The following is a 19562-nucleotide window of genomic DNA, read 5'->3' as shown; positions in this document are numbered from 1 at the left end:
TACTACTCCTACAGATTTTGTCCAAACATCACGCCAATCGGTACACATTATCTCTATAGTCATGTGGTCAAAACGGATCTGTAGAAGTTTTCATATGCCTTCAAGATTGGCTTCCAAAGTTTGCAGGAGTGGCCCACTTAGAACAAAATGCCTAAAATCATGAACATCTGATTGCCGTGAAACATCTGATTGCAGTGAAACATCTGATTGCAGTGAAACATTGCTGGCCCACAACAAGCTACCCCTGGCGGAGACCTGTGCTTCGAGGAGCATATTTTTCTAGTTCCACCTCCGAACTCTACCAACAACTCCAGGAATTTATCCTGAACGTCATAGGCCTACTATCCAGGGTGAAACGGAGCCCAATCATTAGCCTGGCGCCTGCAAACCTGTGAGCTACATTAAACTCAGAGAAGCAGTGACTTGTTTCACTGTCGCCATGCATTTGTTCTAAAATCTTGAACTTACGCAAGACGTTGAGTGAATCAAAACGAGCTGAACTGTGGTGGGAATCGCTTAACACACGAACCAATAAACAAAACATGAAATGGTGATTATGACTGTCTTTTTGCGTGCGTCTCGATCTCACGATTTACGGTCATCCAGCTCAGCCCTAAGTAAATATAAATACATTATTATTATTATAGCTACAGTGAACACGAGGTCTTGGTGGCTGGATGGCACCTGTCCATTCTAAATGAGTGCGTCCACCATAAATATCCTTATAGACACATGCCCCCGCTATCGCACAGAACATCGACCTGGAACTAATGGACAAGTCCAAACCACCAAGTCATCACTTTTCAACTATAGGCAAGAGAGACACGCTGGCCTATAGGAGAGTGCAGGAATTCTAGTGTACCTGTGGAAGACCATGTAGCTCTCCAGTGCTGAGGAGGCTCTGTATGTGGCAGTCACAGCTATGACTGGAATGTCAGCCTCGACTCTGCCAGGGTGGGATTGGAGAAGCCCACAGCTCTATTTAAGGAAATGGCAGTCAGGGGCCCATCAGACTCTCTCTCTCTTTCTCTCTCTCTCTCTCTCTGTTCGTCTCTGTGCTTAGAACCCCTTCCTCATTTGTACTAGAATGATAATTATTTTCCTATCAAGATAGCTTTACTTTGATATCTACTGGGAGAGGAGGGGCCAAAGCACTGCATGGGGTGTATGGACACACATATAAACACACTTTTCTGAATTACATCTTTACACAAAGTATGTGACAACGTCCAGTTGCATACTGTAGGACAGCATATCATAAATACTGGAGTCTTGACAGATGTCCAGTACAGGACAACCAATATTTTTGTATCTTTATTTTACCCAGGGTAGTAGCTGAGCACAAGTGCTCATTTTCAGCAGCGCCCTGCACATAGACACACAAAGACAGGCAGACAGACACACATTAAAACCTGGAGGCTGACCAGTTCAACCACAGTTTTATACTGCCACTGAGCAGCTACACTGGAGAACTTGGGGGTTCAGTGCCTTGCTCAAAGGCACTTCAGTGGTGTTGGGGGAGGGGAGAATGGTGACCATTCACTTCCCCATTCAGATTTTTCCTGCCGGTCCGGGGAATCGAACCGGCAACCTTCCGGCAACAAGTGCGATTCTCTAACATTTAGGCCACTGCCGCTTTTGGCAAAAACACATGTGATTTGGAGGCTTTTCCACGTTGAAATGATGACTAACTTCGGCCTCTCCTTACACAGCTTTCCCACTCCTCCTCCCTTCCTATCTGCAGAACTCCTCTGTCCCACGCAGGGGACAACACATCATAATCAATATTCATTAGCACCAGCAGAGGCAGTGGCATAGCACAACACCCCTCTTTGCTCAAAATGAAACCAGAAGGCATCCACTGGAAAGACAACTTATGCCACGTATTGTGCGAATGCATGGATAGACAACATGGGTTATTAGACACAATAAGAAATTGCTATTCGTGAATAAACGCACATGTTGACAAGTGCTTTACAATTAGTCTATTACTTAGAGGCGCAAGGGGCCCAGGGCTCAGGGGCGGAGCTAGGTCCTGACAAGTTCAAGGGCTTAGCCCTAGAGTGGTTCTCAAACTTTCTTGGCTTCAGTAATCAGTAGCCGCTTTCCCTGATTTCTGAACCCAAGTGACCCCTTTACACGACAATAACATTTTGATTAGAAAATAGTCAAAATACTGACATCAGACAGAGAAAGAGGGAGAGACAGAGAGAACTGCGTGATTACCCTGCAGATTTATCATTGTCTGTCTTTTTAAAAAGACAATGCCTGCGTTTTTTTCAGCGTATTTGCCGTCAATGGTGCAAGATCTAGTCTAGACTGCTTTAACTTTGCTTCGACACACTATTAATTCAACATTCATGACGAGTACCATTTGTGTTGTCTCATCACTGTTCCTCACATTGATAACGTCACGTTACCATAGTAACCCACAGTAGCACTGCACGTGTCGGGGGTTGGGGAGCCCCTAGGGACTGGGGAGCTGTTCTCATGTCAAATTGCTTTCACACGTGACTATATTGATCGATTGCCGATATTTGGGCTGACGGGAATATTGTGACATTATCGCTCATCCCTAATGTTCACTTCTCCAAAAATAATGAATGACCTCCATTTTGTTCATGATGTGATGAGATATGACAAGACTGGCCTTCCTTGAAATTGGGTAATTTCAGGTGCCAGGAAATAGGATATTATTAATAGTACAATAGAAGGAAGACTAAATTCAAGCCTCAACAAAATCTAAAACACAAAATAAAAAGTTCGGTGCTAAATACTATATCCAGGTATCCATGGTAAGCCACACAGGAACCCATTTCACACTGGTATGGTTCACATTTAATTCACTTTTTTGGGGCAAACGATCCAGCAGGCAGCTTGGCCAGAAGGCAAGAAGCCCTTGCATCTGGAAGCGGATGGTTGAACACAACTTCCTGGACACAGTCGACATGAGGTCATTTCCACCCACTCAAAGACCCCTGTGTTCTAACTGAAGTCACGGTAACCGTTGCCACAGAGCTCCGTCTCACCGGCTGCTTGCGCTGGTGTCATTCAAGTCCTCCTGGCCAGCCCTGTCAACCAATCAGAGGTCGGTGAGCTTGTCCGACCGATGGCGCCTTGCTGTGTCCTTCTGCTGTCAGCCCCATTCATGTGAAGACAGGGGAGAGGCAAGAGTCCAAGACAATCCAGCTGAAACTGTGCTGTTTCCTTAGCTCAACTCTCAATGTGAGCAGTTCCTACAGCCATCAAGAACATTTCTCGTGAACATTGTAATTAAAATGCATTTTATCTACTCTCATCAAATTCTTCAAATCAACAGTGAATATAGTTGTCTGCATATTATTCTATTGTCCAAATCAATGTATGTATGCTGCAGTGTCCTGATTCTAGAATTGAATCCCGATATTTGAATGGTAGCCCTGCAAGGTATGTTTTGATATACTAACTTACTACTTTCTTCAATCGGTCAGTACTGCAAACTTCAAATATATATGTACCCAATAAACATAGTAATAAATCATGACTGATTTCAATAAAAAGCATTGAAATCTTCTTTGGTATATTGCTTTGTGAGTCATTGTTCCCAAACATGAACAGACTGGTTTGGTAGAGATGAACAGCATGTACAAATTATTTTTTCAATATTCACCACAGCTGTAAGACCTAGTATTTGAACTCTTTATTTTTTGGGGTTTTTGCTATTCTACTACATTAGCCATTATGACAATTTGAGATTATCATTCACTTTCTTCGTGTTATTTAAGTCTGAAACAATACAGGTGTAGTGTTGATACAATGTTGAGACATGTGATGGTGAGCACTACGCGGCATGTGTCTTGCCGGTCTATCTTCAGTGGGCCTTGAAAATAAGAGTGTTCATCATGCCATAGGAGAGTAAACATTTTTATTTACTGTTTTCTGAAGTCATATTATATTACTATCGAGATCATTTGCATAAATATAGATATGCAATTTGTCCATATCGTGCAGCCCTAAATAAAACATGAGTTAAACATTAGAATTTGTCAAAATGTTATGGATTTTATAGGGGACACACTCAATTTCCCTGGGATGCACTTGAATGACCCCCACGGGTCCCAGGGTGACTCACTACATTATAAATGGTTCAACATCACTGCCAGACTAATGGAATATCGATGCTAGGGTAGTAAGTATGATATCACCTTTAAGCCATATTGGCCAGGAATAGTTCAGCATTATTGTAGGTACACGTGCACATCTATGTCATTCATTACCATGGGTATATAATGTTATAATGTATATGTTATTATAATACATATACAACAACATGAAATGCAGTAGTAAATACTGAATATAATCCATAGGATGATTGTTTTTCCTGTCCTGAGTCAACCTCATATTGTTCTGCAGCACAGTTGGGCCCTGGATGGCACCCAAGTCTAACCAGCCTCCATACAATGAAACACACAGTATAGCACAGTCAGCTGGCTGAAAGAGGGGGGAGAGACGGGGGGGGCAGGGCTGGGCCAGAGGGAGGGTGGATAATATATGACGAAACATTATATGTCTGTATGTCTAGTCTGGAGAGACAAACTGGCCATCGGCGAGACAGGCTGGCATCTGCACTCCCCATCACCTGTTCCCACGAAAGTGGAAACGCTCGGACACAATCGTCCAGACACACAGGCAGACGAAGTGTGTCCAAACAACACAGGAAAGATCTAAATATTTCATAATTGACTCATTTTCAGCCTTTTAGGAACACACATCGCTTCATCGGCTAACACTCATTGGCCCTCTTGCTAGCAAAGCAATCGACCAGAATAAAAATGCATTTACCACATTTCCGTGGATTCTGTCTACACTTCCTTTTAACCACCCGATCGTTCTCTCAACCGATACAACCTAGAGCCTCACAGATCTCAGAAGAAGCACCAAGTCCGTTTCGGCAGCTTGTCTCCCCACTAACTAACATGAGTGTGAGACAGGGCTCTCCCAGTACAGCCTTCCTATCTCACTCTCACACACATACACACACAATGAGCATCCAATTCGTCAATTTAACTAAGTGTAAAAATGGACCAAGGCTCCATTTTACGTCACGGTGGAAAGCTGAATAGAGAAAGTGCCGGCGATTGGGAGGAGGCAACCTTTTGGTTTTTCCCCCGGTTGTCTTGGCAGCCTTCGCCGTCCCCATTCCTGAGGTTCAGTATGAGTTCACGGAACACGCCGCTGACTTCCAGAAATAAACTGTTTGCTCATGCGTGGGTGCGATGAAATAGTTTGACACCCAAACGAGAGACAAGCTTTCTTTCTCTCTCTCTTCCTCCCTCTTTATGTCTCTCTCGCTCTCTTTATCTCCTCTCTTTCTGTCCTTCCATGTTTCACTCTCTCTCTAAGCAGACAGGCTGGGACAGGCAGCACGACTTTTAGACGAGGCACGGCATGTGGATCGGATCACCTGTCTCCCACTGCTAAACCGCAAAGCAAAATGCTGTAACCTGCAGATAAAACTTGAACCTTAATCCTTCTCACTATGGCCGACTCAACTAATGAGTCTGGCAGCAGAGAGAATGCGAGTCAAAACTACCTCCCCCACCACCCCTCTGGTCATCGCACACACACCCACTCTCCCATACCGAGACACACTCCAGGGACCTTTGCTCTACTCGAGGCGGAATCGGTTTCCCCTTCTTTTCCATTGTGTCTTTTTAGCCTTTTTTTCCGCTCGTTGGGAACACACTCCATTCCAATTCCCGCTGAGCGACTCTGACTCAGTGCGCTCCGACGTGCCCACATTCCTAGACAGTATCCCTCCAAACGCCGGAACCGTTTACCGACTCGGCCAGGAATGCTGATTTCCAGCCCAGGTTTTCATCAGAGGCCCCCGGCTCAGCTCTCTGTGAGATGCAAAGAGAGGAATCCGCAGAGTAATAGTAGGCTATTATTACAAACACCCCCACTTTCTCTGTCTGTCACTCATCTTGTTGACAGATGGAAGACGACGCAGTCATATAGTTTTCTGTATTACTTATGCATCTCGCACTGTAGGACTCTAAACCGAATGCCTGACGTTCATGATATGATTGTGTTAGCTCACAGTAGCTGCTGAAGGTCATTATGTTGACCAAAAATACCAAGATTATTCAAATTCAAAATCCCCCCATTCTGAATATTTAAAACCGTTAATAAATATACCAGCCGTGCGATCTACCATGACTCGCGTCTCTGACTAGAGGAACAGCTCTGACAGCAGCACACTCTGGCGCACAAGCGCACACGCACGAGCACACACATACAAACACACACACACACACACACATAGAGAGAAACAGAGTAGCACTGCCTCTCATTCACAATTGACCTGTCTCGTTTCTCAACTAAAAAAAAACATACTTTCTGACACACGGACCGGTGAGATCGTATACATGGCAGGGGAAGAGGAGCACTCGTTTTGGTTTCATGTTTTGGGTCGCACCACAACAATAACTTGAATTGAATGTTGGGGCGCATATGCGACTCCCCGGTCGCAATTTTGAGCTCTGCTACTTGAAATTGTGATCAGTAACCTCGTTTTGCTGCTACACTAAACCAATACAGTTATGTACAGTTTTGTAATTAGATCACTCCAGCCCATCAACCAGTTCCATGTTACTCTTGACTTGCACTCCCTAACCCTGGTTTGGAATGCTCATTTAGGCTGAGGCAGTTCTTGTTGAATGAAAGTACAACAGAATTAGCTGTACAAACCCCCACCCCCAGGGAAGAAACTAGTAAGCCCTACTGCACATATTCCAAAAGGAGCCAATTTTTTCAGTATTGACTTAATACATTAATTTAAGGTGATTCTATTCAGAAATTAGTTTTTAACATGTCACATTTTATTTCATGAGATTATTTTGATTTTTTGCCGGTCAACGAGTCACATTTGTGAATAATTAATAGTTAGAACAGAGATCGATGACCTCTGCTCAGGCCCACAAAACAGCTGCCTGTACATGTAGACAGACTCCCTGTAGTGTAGACAGACTATCTCTCTCTTTCTCTCTCTCTTTCTTCTTCTTCTCCTTTCCCTCTCTGTCCCTCCACCACACCCCTCCTCCTACCAGTCTTCCTAGCAGGCCATGCAGGCAGGCAGGCAGAGCCAGGTCAGCAGTGCATGCACCACACCACATCCCAAAGAAGCTAGTCATTCAGAACACCAGGCCCACTGTCCTCTGCTAACCCCACCCCTCTTACACTGAGCCCTGGACTCCACCTCCCAGACGTCTATGTGCGTGTGGTGTGTTGTGTTTGACACTGTGTGTGTGTTTGACTGTGTGTGTGTGTGTGTGTGTGTGTGTGTGTGTGTGTGTGTGTGTGTGTGTGTGTGTGTGTGTGTGTGTGTGTGTGTGTGTGTGTGTGTGTGTGTGTGTGTGTGTGTGTGTGTGTGTGTGTGTGTGTGTGTGTGTGTGTGTGTAGAGTACAGAGAGTACAAAGCATGGACTGCTTTTCATGTCCCTTTAAAATGTGTCTCATCTAGGGGACATCAACAACATGTTTTGTTGAAAGGGAAAAAGGGGCCCCTAAATTTGGAGTCAGGAGAAATGCAGCTTTCATACAAATGTTGGTCCATTACACAAAATCCAAATGATACAAAAACATTATTGAAATAATAACAGTGTGGGATTGGTTGGGATAGTTTGGAAGGGAGTGTATGGGATCTAGAGTCTAATCATTATGTCACATCTTCAAAATGACAGAAAGGCTCACACTCACAGAAAATAAAAAATGTATCCTACATGACTCAGCAGTGTCTGTCTTTGACTTTAATAGTGTCCCCATTGACTAAAACGGTGTCTTAACCAACAAATAAGTCGCATCACTTGCCGGTTCCCAGAAACAAGGCAGCCTCTTCAGGCACTGAAAGAAGTAGGTCATTGAGGATTCCATTCATTTGTACACCACTTTCCAAATAGTTGCGCTTTTCCACTCAACTCAAGACTCCCAGCTGCATGTTAACCCTTCAACTGCATCTTAAAATCTGTATTGTTCAATCTGTTCATTCATCCATTTGTAATTAAGAGAGTGTACAAATGTACACTCTATAGATAAATTAACACTGAGGATTTCACTGTGTGCCAGTGAAATCCGTTCCAGTTCAGGATCTTATAACCTTTTTTAACGCCTTTTCCCCCTCTGTGATCTCTGATGTTGGAAAATGTAATCATTTGCTTGGTCTGGTCTAGTCTGGTCTGCTCACTTCAGAAAAACAAGACATGAGGTTACAATCTGAGAAATGCTCTTTCAATCTCTCATTGAGGGGAGATGTCTTGCTGGTTAATTTTCAGGAGTAATTTATGTGTTTTTGTTATCATGCTCTTTATTCTTTCAGAACTATTTCCGTGATTAACAGCTTGTCTTTACAACTTAAAGAATAACAATGCGAGAAACAGAAACAGATGCACAGTGGTACAAGCTGCCAGCATGCCAGAGCAGGGTTTCCGCTAGTCATTTTCCTGGGCGGCCAACGTCACCGACATTTTTTTAAAATTCCGGTCAGGTGTTAAAAAAAATCGTCCGTAATTTCATACACGTCACGTACGTGTTTACGTGAGTGTGCACCACCCAACTGATCGCTACAGCCGCGTAGCGCAGCGTGCTCTTTTCAACCACAGATGCACTGCACTCTGCGCTGTTCCTGCGTCTGTCCATAGATTCAAAACGCATAATGTATCTACTCGATCATGCTTGCCAAAAAGAACATGAAGTGGTTGGGGCGGACAAGTGATATATCTACAAGCTACACCGCATCATGTGCTGTAATATTAAAGAGAATAAACAAACTGGCTGAATATGTTTCAGGGCAGGCTATGCATCTCAACATTGTTCAACTAAAGGTTGAAAGAGGTTGTATGAACGGCTGATTAATATGTAAGTAGGCTAGTAACGTACATAATAAGCTTTCTTATCCTGTCATATTCATTGTTACATGATGGCAGCATAGTTAGTCACGTGCCTGGGTTCTTCCATCACTTTCCAAAACACTGATTGTAGCAACTCGCTTATTGTAATGAATTGTTGAATACTGTCATTTTGTGACATGTTGTACAACTTTTGAACTGCGCCAGCGATATGAGTAGCCTACACAGTAGATATTGGAAGATTACGGCTTGGTTCGCTGTGTCCTCCATTATAGCACTGCGATATTATGATCAATGCTCCACCTTTATGTTGGTCTCACGACTTGCGCCCTTCGTAGTTCGTAAACCCATTCATTTTGCACAATGTTGCAAGGAAAGTCTGAGCCACGCCACTGTGCAGCCAGCTCAAGCGTGGTTTATACTAAGTTGCACGATGGTGTTGCGCAGCTAGCATAGGCAATATACAAGTGTGAGCTTGTAGATCGGCTCTGTTAGCCGCGTGGTACGACGAAGCATATATCAGGCTGTGTGAGTCTCTGTGTGTGTATCTGTGTGTTGTGTTTATTGCGAGGAGCTGTGCTGGAAGGCAGGAAGAATAAAACACTGATGATTCACCAGTCAATGTTTGCTCATAAAAAAACTTTAAATGTGATTTTAATTGTTGGAAATGTAGGAATTGTAATGTGTTACTTTATTTAATATCCAAATAGCCTAATAATAATAATAATAATAATAATAATTTCACTAATAATCATACTAATATCGTGGAGCAAGGCAGCTGGCCAATGTGTCCGAGGATCATTTTATTTATCGGGTCAAGTAAAATTTTAATCATCCAATGGCCGGTATTAACCGGCTAACGGAAACCTTGTGCCAGAGAGATCATGTAACCAGACAACCATTCTGCTACGTTTCAAGAGCATTAGGCCTAATGTAAATTCTCAGAGGCTGGAACAGGGCTGCTGATACTGTCATACTTGCCTAGCTGAGTCAGCGTGAAGGGAAACGACCGCAAGCTGACACAGGTGGGATAGGACCGTAAGGCGTGGCTCTCAGTCAGCGTGGAGGTAGAAAAACTCAAAGACTCTTTTAGCGAGTTACTGTGGTGGTTCAAACCACTGTCTCCTGAACCACATAATATGCCTGATGGCTGGGATCGATTCCCCCCAGTGTGTGTCCCCAATGCTGCCTTTTAGCTGTTCCTTCAATCTTCTAAATGAATATAGCTCAACTCCTCTGGGATGAAGGTTGTTGCAAAGAATGAAAAGTTAAGAATTGGAACTTTGACGTAGACCAAAAGTCCAGACTGATGCTTTTAGCCAAAACGGGGGAATGTATGCCTCGGTATGCACAGGTCAGCTAAAGGTTGTTTAATATTATGCCCTTTCTGGTGGCCAGTGCACATCTGAGAGACTGATAAAAGGAGATTCAGGCACAATGTACAGTAAATAGTAGGTTAAATACAGCAAGGGCTTGCTGTAATTTCAGACAGTCTATCTCATATTTGGATGATTGAGTTGTATACCAGGCATGCAAAACCATTTTGTCACATTTTCTAAACACTTTAGGGGTGGGAACGCCAGAGTGTCCCCCCCCCCACGTTGTTTTTCCGACTCTGTACATAGTGTTGTTTTTTTCTGTATTTTTGTGATGATTTTGAACGGTTTGGTGCTATTTTATGTGTTTATGAATTGAATACAAGGACCTCAATTGAAACAAGACCGCAAAGCCTTTTTTGGACGGACCTTTTAGACAAAGTGTTATAACTGTACTTGTGCTGTTTTACATTTTTGAAGCACAGGAAACATAACACAGAATGATCAGCCAGACAAGTAAACCAAAAATCACCCCTAATGTGTGTATTTAATTAGCCTACATTTACCATGTAGTATGTGCTGTATGTACTAAAACCCTTTACCATGGTAACCTTAGCTATTGATATGGCGAAGTCACAGCCAGTGTATCCCCTGGCAATTCAATTCAAATGCCTCACATTTCCCTATAGTAGCATACGCTACAGACAGCCAGGCCAGGTAGTAGAAGTCAATCTTGATCACATGACTATGAGATAATGTCTACCAATTTGCGTGATGTTCGGAGCAAATATTTAAAAAAAATGTTTTGCAGAAATTGGCCTCCTGGTGGCGTTATAACAGGCCGATGTGAAACATTTAGGGCAGAGGTTCTGCTCTGGCATCCAAGGAATGTGTGTGCGCAGTTTCACATCGATCGGGCCAACGGTGCCGGAGATTAGCTGACAGACGGACACACACACGCACGGATGGACGGACGGACAGGGGCGAAAATATAGTCTCAGCCACGCCTTCGGCCTGGTGGAGACAATAATGCAAACCAAAGCAGCCTGATCACCACAATGTCCATAACTGCAATATTAAATTCTCTTTCCCCCATGGCTAGAGGAGGCACAGAACACACACACACACACACACACACACACACACACACACACACACACACACAATCCATCACAAAACGTAAACAAAGATCCTACTGTCTGTCTCTGATGTAATGCCCCATCTAGCCTACACTCCTTAGTACGATGGTGTCGCTTGCCAGAATGAACAGATCTACAAGCTAACAATGTGTCGCATTGTGACGTGTTGTTGTTAGCTTGTAGATCTGTTCCCGTGATGGAAAAGAAATTAAGCATCACGTTATCATCATGCGTTTTAGCAACTTTGCTACACAGACCCTAACACCCGCTTGCATCCATCATTTACAATTTCATTCAATTTATTTCTACTTTTTTGACAGGTCTATATCAATTTGTTGAATTCATGTTGTGCAGTCCAGTTTGATCTTTTACCTCAGACTTGTTGACTGGCAGATATAAGCCTGATTTATATTTTGTAGTATGACAGTGTCATTCCGAAAATAACCGATATACAAACTCAAAATGAATTGCATCCGTGACGCATTCCAGCATAGCCAACTCAAAATGTTCAACATAAAAAACTACAGTAGACAAGGTTTTCCAAACGGGAGAGGAAACAGTGTGCATCTGTGAGTGCATGTCTTTGGGTCATATGTGCTCTTCATTTTTCTTAAGATACTGCTGCTGGCAACTTGTGAGTGTGAAGTGGGACGATTTCGACAAACAAATTTGGATGAAATAACAGTGCAGTCAGTGCAAATACATGCAGCGTAAAGTTTGTATACAGTATGTCACGTCTACGCCCGTTAAATCATTGGTTCTCAAAGTGGGGTCCGGGGACCCCCAGGGGTACTTGAGAGGGTCCCAGGGGGTACCCAGCAAAATGTGTTAATATAGCATCACAATAATTATGACCTTTTATACTTTGGCTATTCAAAAATAGCAGATATACAAGCTCATAGCGCGTCAAAATCGTGAAGATTTGTGCAAACCTTTGAATATATATATATTTTTAAGCAAACATTTGTTGCTCAAATCTTTGCTTCTGGGGGTCCCTGGAACAAAATATTTTTAGATGGGGGTCCGCGGCCAAATACATATCATTTTGGGGGTCCTTGACATGAAAAAGTTTGAGAACCACTGCGTTAAATCACACGATATGATGCATTGATCTTGATCTGTACCATCCTATCAGGCTTTATGGATTTAGTTACCTATGATAATGACAAAATGAGGTGGATTAAAGGCCAACTGTGTGCAATCACTGGGCGACACGGATGAATCAACGTTCAACCTGTCAATTAAAGCAAAGATGCCTAAACAAATAATAATAACCAAGACAATGGATATTTTCTTTTCCAAAACAATTAAAACCATAGACTGATCTACACCTGCCTGTCCCTCAAAACTAGAGAGCAAGGGCTGGTCAGCTCCTGTTTAAAATAGAATGAACTAGGCCTGTATGTCTGTTATTGGTTGAGCGGTTAGGAGCTCTACTTCCAGACACACACATACCCCAAAAGTGACCTAGAATCGAATCCCATCAGGACCTTCTGTCCTGTGCCTCTCCATCACTGTCAGGCTCCCAGCTTCCTGAACTCAGTGAACTGTGAAATCTAAATGCAATGGGGAGAAAGCTATCCACGTGAAAACAATTGAATTCACTAATTGATAAAGAAATGCCACATGCCACATCATTTGGCACTACACTGTTTTACAATGAGTAGGCAAATCATGAGGTATGGGGTGTTTCATTCAGCTTTTTACCATAGTGTTAATAATTCAATTTGCGGCATCACGTTGTAAATAAACTACTAACCTATGGCTGCATGACAATCTCACATACCGTATACAGTGTATCATAAATGATATTGACTAAAACAATGTCCACAGCTTCATTGTTTTACAGAAGGAGGGATATTGCAGGCAGTGTCACAAAGTATCCTGATGCTATGAAATGTCTCAGGCCTACAAATAAACGCAAATAAATAAATAAATGTATTCAAGCTCAGCAAATTTCAATCATTACCCCTCCCTTTACCCAGGTTAAACATAATAACATACAGAATAAAAATATAAAAAAAGACCTGAGTTCACATATTTTACTGAACAACATTCATGGGAAATGCAGTAATATGACTCATATATTATTCAGATTTAGATACCAATTGCTTTCCACATGTAAAGCTTGCCTTAGCTTGCCTTAGCCTGTTTCCTCCAGTTGTCACCTTAATGCAAATTCTTTCTGAAAAATCATTCATACAATTTGACTGCGTTATCTCCTCTGGAATGATGGCAAACACATCACAGAAACCCAACCAGTGTCCACCAATCACTCACAGTGGCCAGTGTAAAAAAGATGTTGTCGGGTGGAGCACGATATTTCCTGTAGACTTGTTGGTACGCTGTAAATGGCCTCATTGCAGCATCTCCTCTACATTTACAGCCCCTCACTACTGACTCTGCTCTGATCCCTGTCAGTAGATATCAGCCTCACTGGCAGTAGTCTGGGTAGGACACACTTAACCACTTGAATCCAAGCGTCCCTATTGGGCATGTCATATAATGGGCGAACATTTGGCAAAAATAGAACATCTACTTGTAGATCATCTATGTTCGGCTAAGACATTTGGTACAGAGAGAGAACATGAGGGGACCAAGGATAGACCGAAGTATGTAGGGCTTAAGTGGTTAATGAACTTCATAATGTACTTCCTTAAGTACTAAACATAATAAAGACGAAGCTGCTTGTCCCCCGTAACCCCGGCGGGAATCCCATGCAGTGTGTGTGTGTGTGTGTGTGTGTGTGTGTGTGTGTGTGTGTGTGTGTGTGTGTGTGTGTGTGTGTGTGTGTGTGTGTGTGTGTGTGTGTGTGTGTGTGTGTGTGTGTGTGTGTGTGTGTGTGTGTGTGTGTGTGCGTGCGTGCGTGCGTGCGTGCGTGCGTGCGTGCGTGCGTGCGTGCGTGCGTGCGTGCGTGCGTGCGTGCGTGCGTGCGTGCGTGCGTGCGTGCGTGCGTGCGTGCGTGCGTGCGTGTGTAACAGATACCGCAGCAGAGGGTTTCTGTGTCCTCCTCATCACTAATAATAATGCCAATTCCTTTGAAAGCTCTGTAGGAGTGGACAGATGTGTTGGTGCAGCGGTTACCATGGGCGCTCACAGACAGAGGAGTAATGCCCTCCGCCACACCACCGGTGGCGTCGGCAGAAGTATTTCTATTTTTCATGAGCCAGGTCAGTTGCCAGGGTTTCCCGTTTCCATGGCCACGCTGCAGTCTGATGCAACAACCCCAGTCAGACCCCACTTGGTGCCTCGAAGTGTTACCAGCCTGGAGATTGGTACATACAGAGCAACAGCCAGACACTCACTCTGGCCGCCTGATGGACTGACCCCTCTAGCCCGCCACAGTGCCAGCTGAGACAACACAACGTGTTGACACTCTCCACATCCGGTTGCGGACTGTGTTGAATTTTTGCCCGACACAGTTTCATCAACCGGTGATCAGAGCTTTTAATTGAAATAGTAGGATCCGATAAAGAGTGAGGGATGAAAAGGGTGCTCAGTGTTCAAAGAAGAGTGGTTTTCCACAAACATTACATCTAACGCAATGCTAAAAATAGCAGCATGTCCCTAAATGCAGTGTGCATCATCAATAAGTTAGCAATCTGGAAATGTTTTTGGAGGCTGTGCTACCATTGATCTAAACATGACGTTAGATCTAGTGGAGGGCGTCAAATAGGAAATGTGTGTGTGTGTGTGTGAGGGCGTCAAATAGGGAGTGTGTGTGTGTGTGTGTGTGTGTGTGTGTGTGTGTGTGTGTGTGTGTGTGTGTGTGTGTGTGTGTGTGTGTGTGTGTGTGTGTGTGTGTGTGTGTGTGTGTGCCTGCATGTTTTGTATTTATGCACACATTCTAAAAAAGGTGTTCACAAATGAGTGTGTTTGTGTCTGACCTACCTGGGTTGTTGGCCTCGCCCTCCAGCACGTGAAGCTCGGTGCACTCGGATAAGGAGTGCTCCAGGCACAACTGCAGAAAGCGAGCCTGGGTCCGACTGACTCGCTTCAGCAGGGACAGCAGAGCCACTGTCTGCTCACACTCGTTCCATCCCTTAAACCAGCTGGCCAACACGCCCACCTGGTCACGAAACATCATGGTCTGCAGGCACTGGCACAGGGAAGGGAGCAACTATGAGCGTGTGGACGCCCTCCTGCTGATCAATGTTACGCTGAGACCTATAAAGGTGGAAGATAGTTGTCCCTTCCACCTGTGGAACTAGTGCTGTTCTGAAGTGACCTCAGTAAGTGACCTCCCTTCAGTTGCTGTAGCTCAGTGGTAGAAGGTGGCAGGTTGGTCGCCTACCAGCTGTCAGGTCGAAATGAGTAGAGGATGCTGTCGGTGAGGCCCGGGCGAAGGAGGTCTTACTAGCCGATTGTTTGATGAGCTGTTTATTCATGAGAAGTTTTAAAGATTGCGAGGGGTTTCAGCTGATGGGTGTCATGTTTTCTCCTTTAGTGATGGCAGGACAGCAGAAAAACAGCCTTTGCTAGGCCCTTTAGATATGTTTTTGTTGTTGTTATTGACCTGTATGTATTGTTGGGTGTCTTCCTATTGTATTAACAGCTACAGGCAATCAGTGTCTTCTGTGCCTAGTAGCCACAGCTTGATAGTCTCCAACAGGGTGCTTGTAAGTGTTCGTCTAGCTTGGCATTAGGTGATATTAGCTGCTCTCAGGTACTTAGTAGTTGCACCAGAAGGCTTGATTTATGATGAGTCAGCTTCCTTCCAACACGCCCTGTCACATCAGTTTCACCCACATTGGCATTTTTCTTCAGGGATTCCCCCCTAGGCCTGCAAAATGAGGAGAAAAAAAGCATACAAATAAAATTGTGTTTCAAAACCATTTACCTCTTTCACATCCACACACACACACACACACACACACACACACACACACACACACACAATTATGTCTTCTGCTTTAAGAGTCTACTTTGACTGTCTGCGAACAATCCTAAGGTAATTGAAATGCGACAGTCCCTTGTTGCTTAAAACACACACACACACACACACACACACACACACACACACACACACACACACACACACACACACACACACACCAACCACTGACTGCACACTTCTGCAATGGAGCCGTTTTAAAAGAATGCATTCACCCATAAAGCCCAACCAGCACACAAAAAAAAGTAGAACCGTCCTACTTGCATTTATAGGTCACCTCCTCGCTGTCGCATATGCATGGGGCCTGTGGCGTTAACCACCGAGACCAAATGAAAACAATTCGTTTCGTATCCACCCCATTCCTAAAAAAAATACTGTGTGTAGATTCTACACATCTCAGGGTTTTTCCAAAGGAACGACGCCGGGTCGCTGCTGGCTACAGATGGCGACGTTTGGAGGGACTATGTGTGTGCTTTCATGTGACTCGACTAGCACTAAACTTCAATTCGATATGTATGTATATATTTTTTAAACTGGTTCGGCTTATATAGGTCATATTTCGTAAACACGGACATTCTACTGGTGGATTTAATCGAATAAATACATAAAGGACAGCCCACGGATCTCGCCTATCGAAATGTTACCTCCAAGACCGTGTTGCCATGTTCCCTTATTATAAGCGACTTTGGGCTATTTTTTCCTGTAAAGTTGCTTATTTGGGCTTAATTGTTTCCTAAATGTTGTTTAAACCTGTGGCTCTAAAATATTTTCACGTCAAGGGCCCCAAAATGAATTAAAAAATTAATGGGTATTTGTTCACCGACCCCCCATCTAAAAATATTTTGTGCCAGGGATCCCCATACAAGATTTGCGTTGTTAAAATATTCTAATTTTCCCCCCAAGATTTTATTTGAAAATATCCGATCTACAAGCTCACAACGTGTCGCGACGCGTTGTGAGCTTGTACTTCGACTATTTTCAAAGAGCCGATGTATATGTTTAAAGTGCTCATCATGTGGCCGCTTCTTTTGGACTTGTTTTCCTAGACCTGGTTGCTTGTTTCTCTCACAGAATCTGGCAACACTGCTCCAAGACCGTCAGTCAGCATAAACCGCTGTCTAAAACTGTCACTTGCCTTCATCAGCAGAGACAATAATGTGCTTACATGCCGTGAAGGAAAGGCACAAAAACACCACCGTATCTCACCTCCCTGTCTAGAATATTACACGCCAACCCGTTATACCATGGTAATATACACCATATAATTATAATAATTCAAACTCAATGCTCCCCTCCCTCCCTTCCCTTGCGTTTAGGGAGCTCAAAATAGCTTTTTACGTGTGAAATGCGGAATCCGGGGATAGGCAGCAGCCTAAGGTCTAAAAGGTCTAATAAAATATAGCCCGAAAGGTCATATTTTGTAATATATGTAAACATTTGAGGCAAAAAAAGAGAAGCTTGGCTTTATCCCGAGATTTTGCTGGAATGAATAGTTCACTTGAGAATATGAAATAACAAAAGTAAAGTCGAGGCTTACTTACTTCTTCTTGGCTCAAATGCATCCGTAGTGTCTTAAGAGGCTCGAGACTCTCAAGAAGCTGGAGACTGAAGAAGCAGCACACACACGGGGCAGCGGTCGGCGCCCCTTCACTCTCACGACTCTGTGGGGTTTGCCATCTTGACTAACTTTTCCTCCACTCTCCGTCCAGTAATAACCACCAGAGGAGAGCAGAGCACAGGCATTGCTTTGGTGGGGATCCACATCCCATAGCCCGGAGCGGCCACAGCGCCGTGATTTGCTGGTTGGTTGGTTGACGGAGCAACCACCTAACTGACGCGGGGCCGGGGAGACAACACTTTCTGGAGTGTAGCGTGTCCAGTGTGTGTGTGTGTGTGTGGTACAGGGGTCTTCAACAGGGGGTCCGGGACCCCTAGGGGGTCCGCCAAATCTTTGTGTGATAGGATTTAGTTTTTTTTTACCTTAACCACTTGAACCCTAGCATCCCTTTTTCTTTGGAGAACCGTAGCCAAAATAGCAGATATACAAGCTCACAACGCCTGGCAGCGCAAGGTGAGCTTGTAGATCGGCTATTTTTTTGGCAAAGAGGTATAGGTGTAGAGGGGGAAAAAAGAGCAGACCAAGTAAACAAAAAAAAGTTTAATCTAAAAAACACTTTTTTATACAATATAGAGGGGGTCCCTGCTTCATCTCTCTCTCTCTCAGCTAGGGGGTCCTTGGCCTGAAAACGTTGAAGACCCCTGGTGTGTGGACCCCTCGTGTCCAGTGTGTGTGTGGTAATAGTTTAGGTTTGTTGTCAATATTACTTTCTGTGTGATTCATACTTGACCGTGGAGGATGAGCTCTCACAATAATCGTATCGCGGAGATTTTAATTTATTGTTAAATTGAGCTCCTTCATACACTAGGATGAATTAGCTTTTGTTGAGCTGCAAATTAAGTACCACTTAAACCCTCTATACTTGATAAAACGGACATGTAAAGAGTGCATTTGGTATGCTGTTATTTTACACTACAGAAATCGAGATCGACCAAATAGCAGACCTACGCATGATGGTGATAAAGTGTAGATTGGGACTCCCAAGAAATATAAATGGTTGAGTCCCTGGCATATCTTTTCAAATGGGGGTCCCTGGGCTAATATGTGTCAATTTGGGGGTCCTTGACGCGAAAAGGGTTGAAAACCACTGCACTAGCCAATCACGACGCGACAAATTCGTACCTCCAGTCTATGGGATCTAGACTATACCCGTTGCTCTCTCCACATGCTAATAATTAACGTGGAGCATTACGTCAGGGGCTTGGCAGCAGCAAGGAAGCACAGAAATAGAGAATGGAGAATTTAGGGACACAGCAGCCTAACCAGAAACAAGAGACGACCCAGAGAGGGATTACAGAGGAAAGTTTTTTCTTTCTTTCTTCTCCCTCCCTTTTGAATTTTTTTTATAACAAGCTAGGTCTCCATAGCAAACAACTAGAAATCAAAACAAGGATACAAGCTCGAATGTAGGCTTGTGGTGGTATTCTCTCTCTCACTTACACACTCACACACACACACGCGCGCGCGCACACACACGCACACACACACACACACACACACACACACACACACACACACACACACACACACACACACACACACACACACACACACACACACACACACACACGTCACTCAAAAGAAGTAGTATCTTTAAGGTGGGGAAACCATTTATGGCCAGTTGTTTGATAAATGCTGGGAAACGGGGAAAATGTAGTGTGTTTCATATTTTCTATCAATGAAGCCAGTGTGACGCCCTTCTCGGCTCTC

General features: G+C 43.9%; 1 protein-coding gene across 7 annotated transcripts in view; it reads right to left on the bottom strand.

The window, feature by feature from the left end:
• The window catches only part of samd4a (sterile alpha motif domain containing 4A), a 72543-nt gene extending 54588 nt beyond the window's left edge, over window positions 1–17955 (bottom strand). For 3 of the 7 annotated variants that reach the window (XM_084062045.1, XM_084062048.1, XM_084062047.1), the window contains exons 1-2: window positions 17776–17955; window positions 15232–16123 (exon numbers count right to left, since the gene is read on the bottom strand). In XM_084062045.1, the coding sequence (XP_083918171.1) occupies window positions 15232–15427 (196 nt within the window). In that variant the 5' untranslated portion in view covers window positions 15428–16123; window positions 17776–17955. Of the gene's footprint in view, window positions 1–15231; window positions 16124–17771 lie in introns of all 7 variants that reach the window. The other 4 variants (XM_084062049.1, XM_084062050.1, XM_084062051.1 and 1 more) reach the window with 2 other exon arrangements.
• Window positions 17956–19562: the final 1607 nt, after the last annotated feature.

Source organism: Gymnoscopelus microlampas, assembly GCF_963454915.1.
Source record: "Gymnoscopelus microlampas genome assembly, chromosome: 1".
In the NCBI taxonomy this organism is placed as follows: Eukaryota; Metazoa; Chordata; class Actinopteri; order Myctophiformes; family Myctophidae; genus Gymnoscopelus; species Gymnoscopelus microlampas.
The sequence above is the reverse complement of the archived record's forward strand: the minus strand, read 5'-3'. Positions and strand labels throughout refer to the sequence as shown.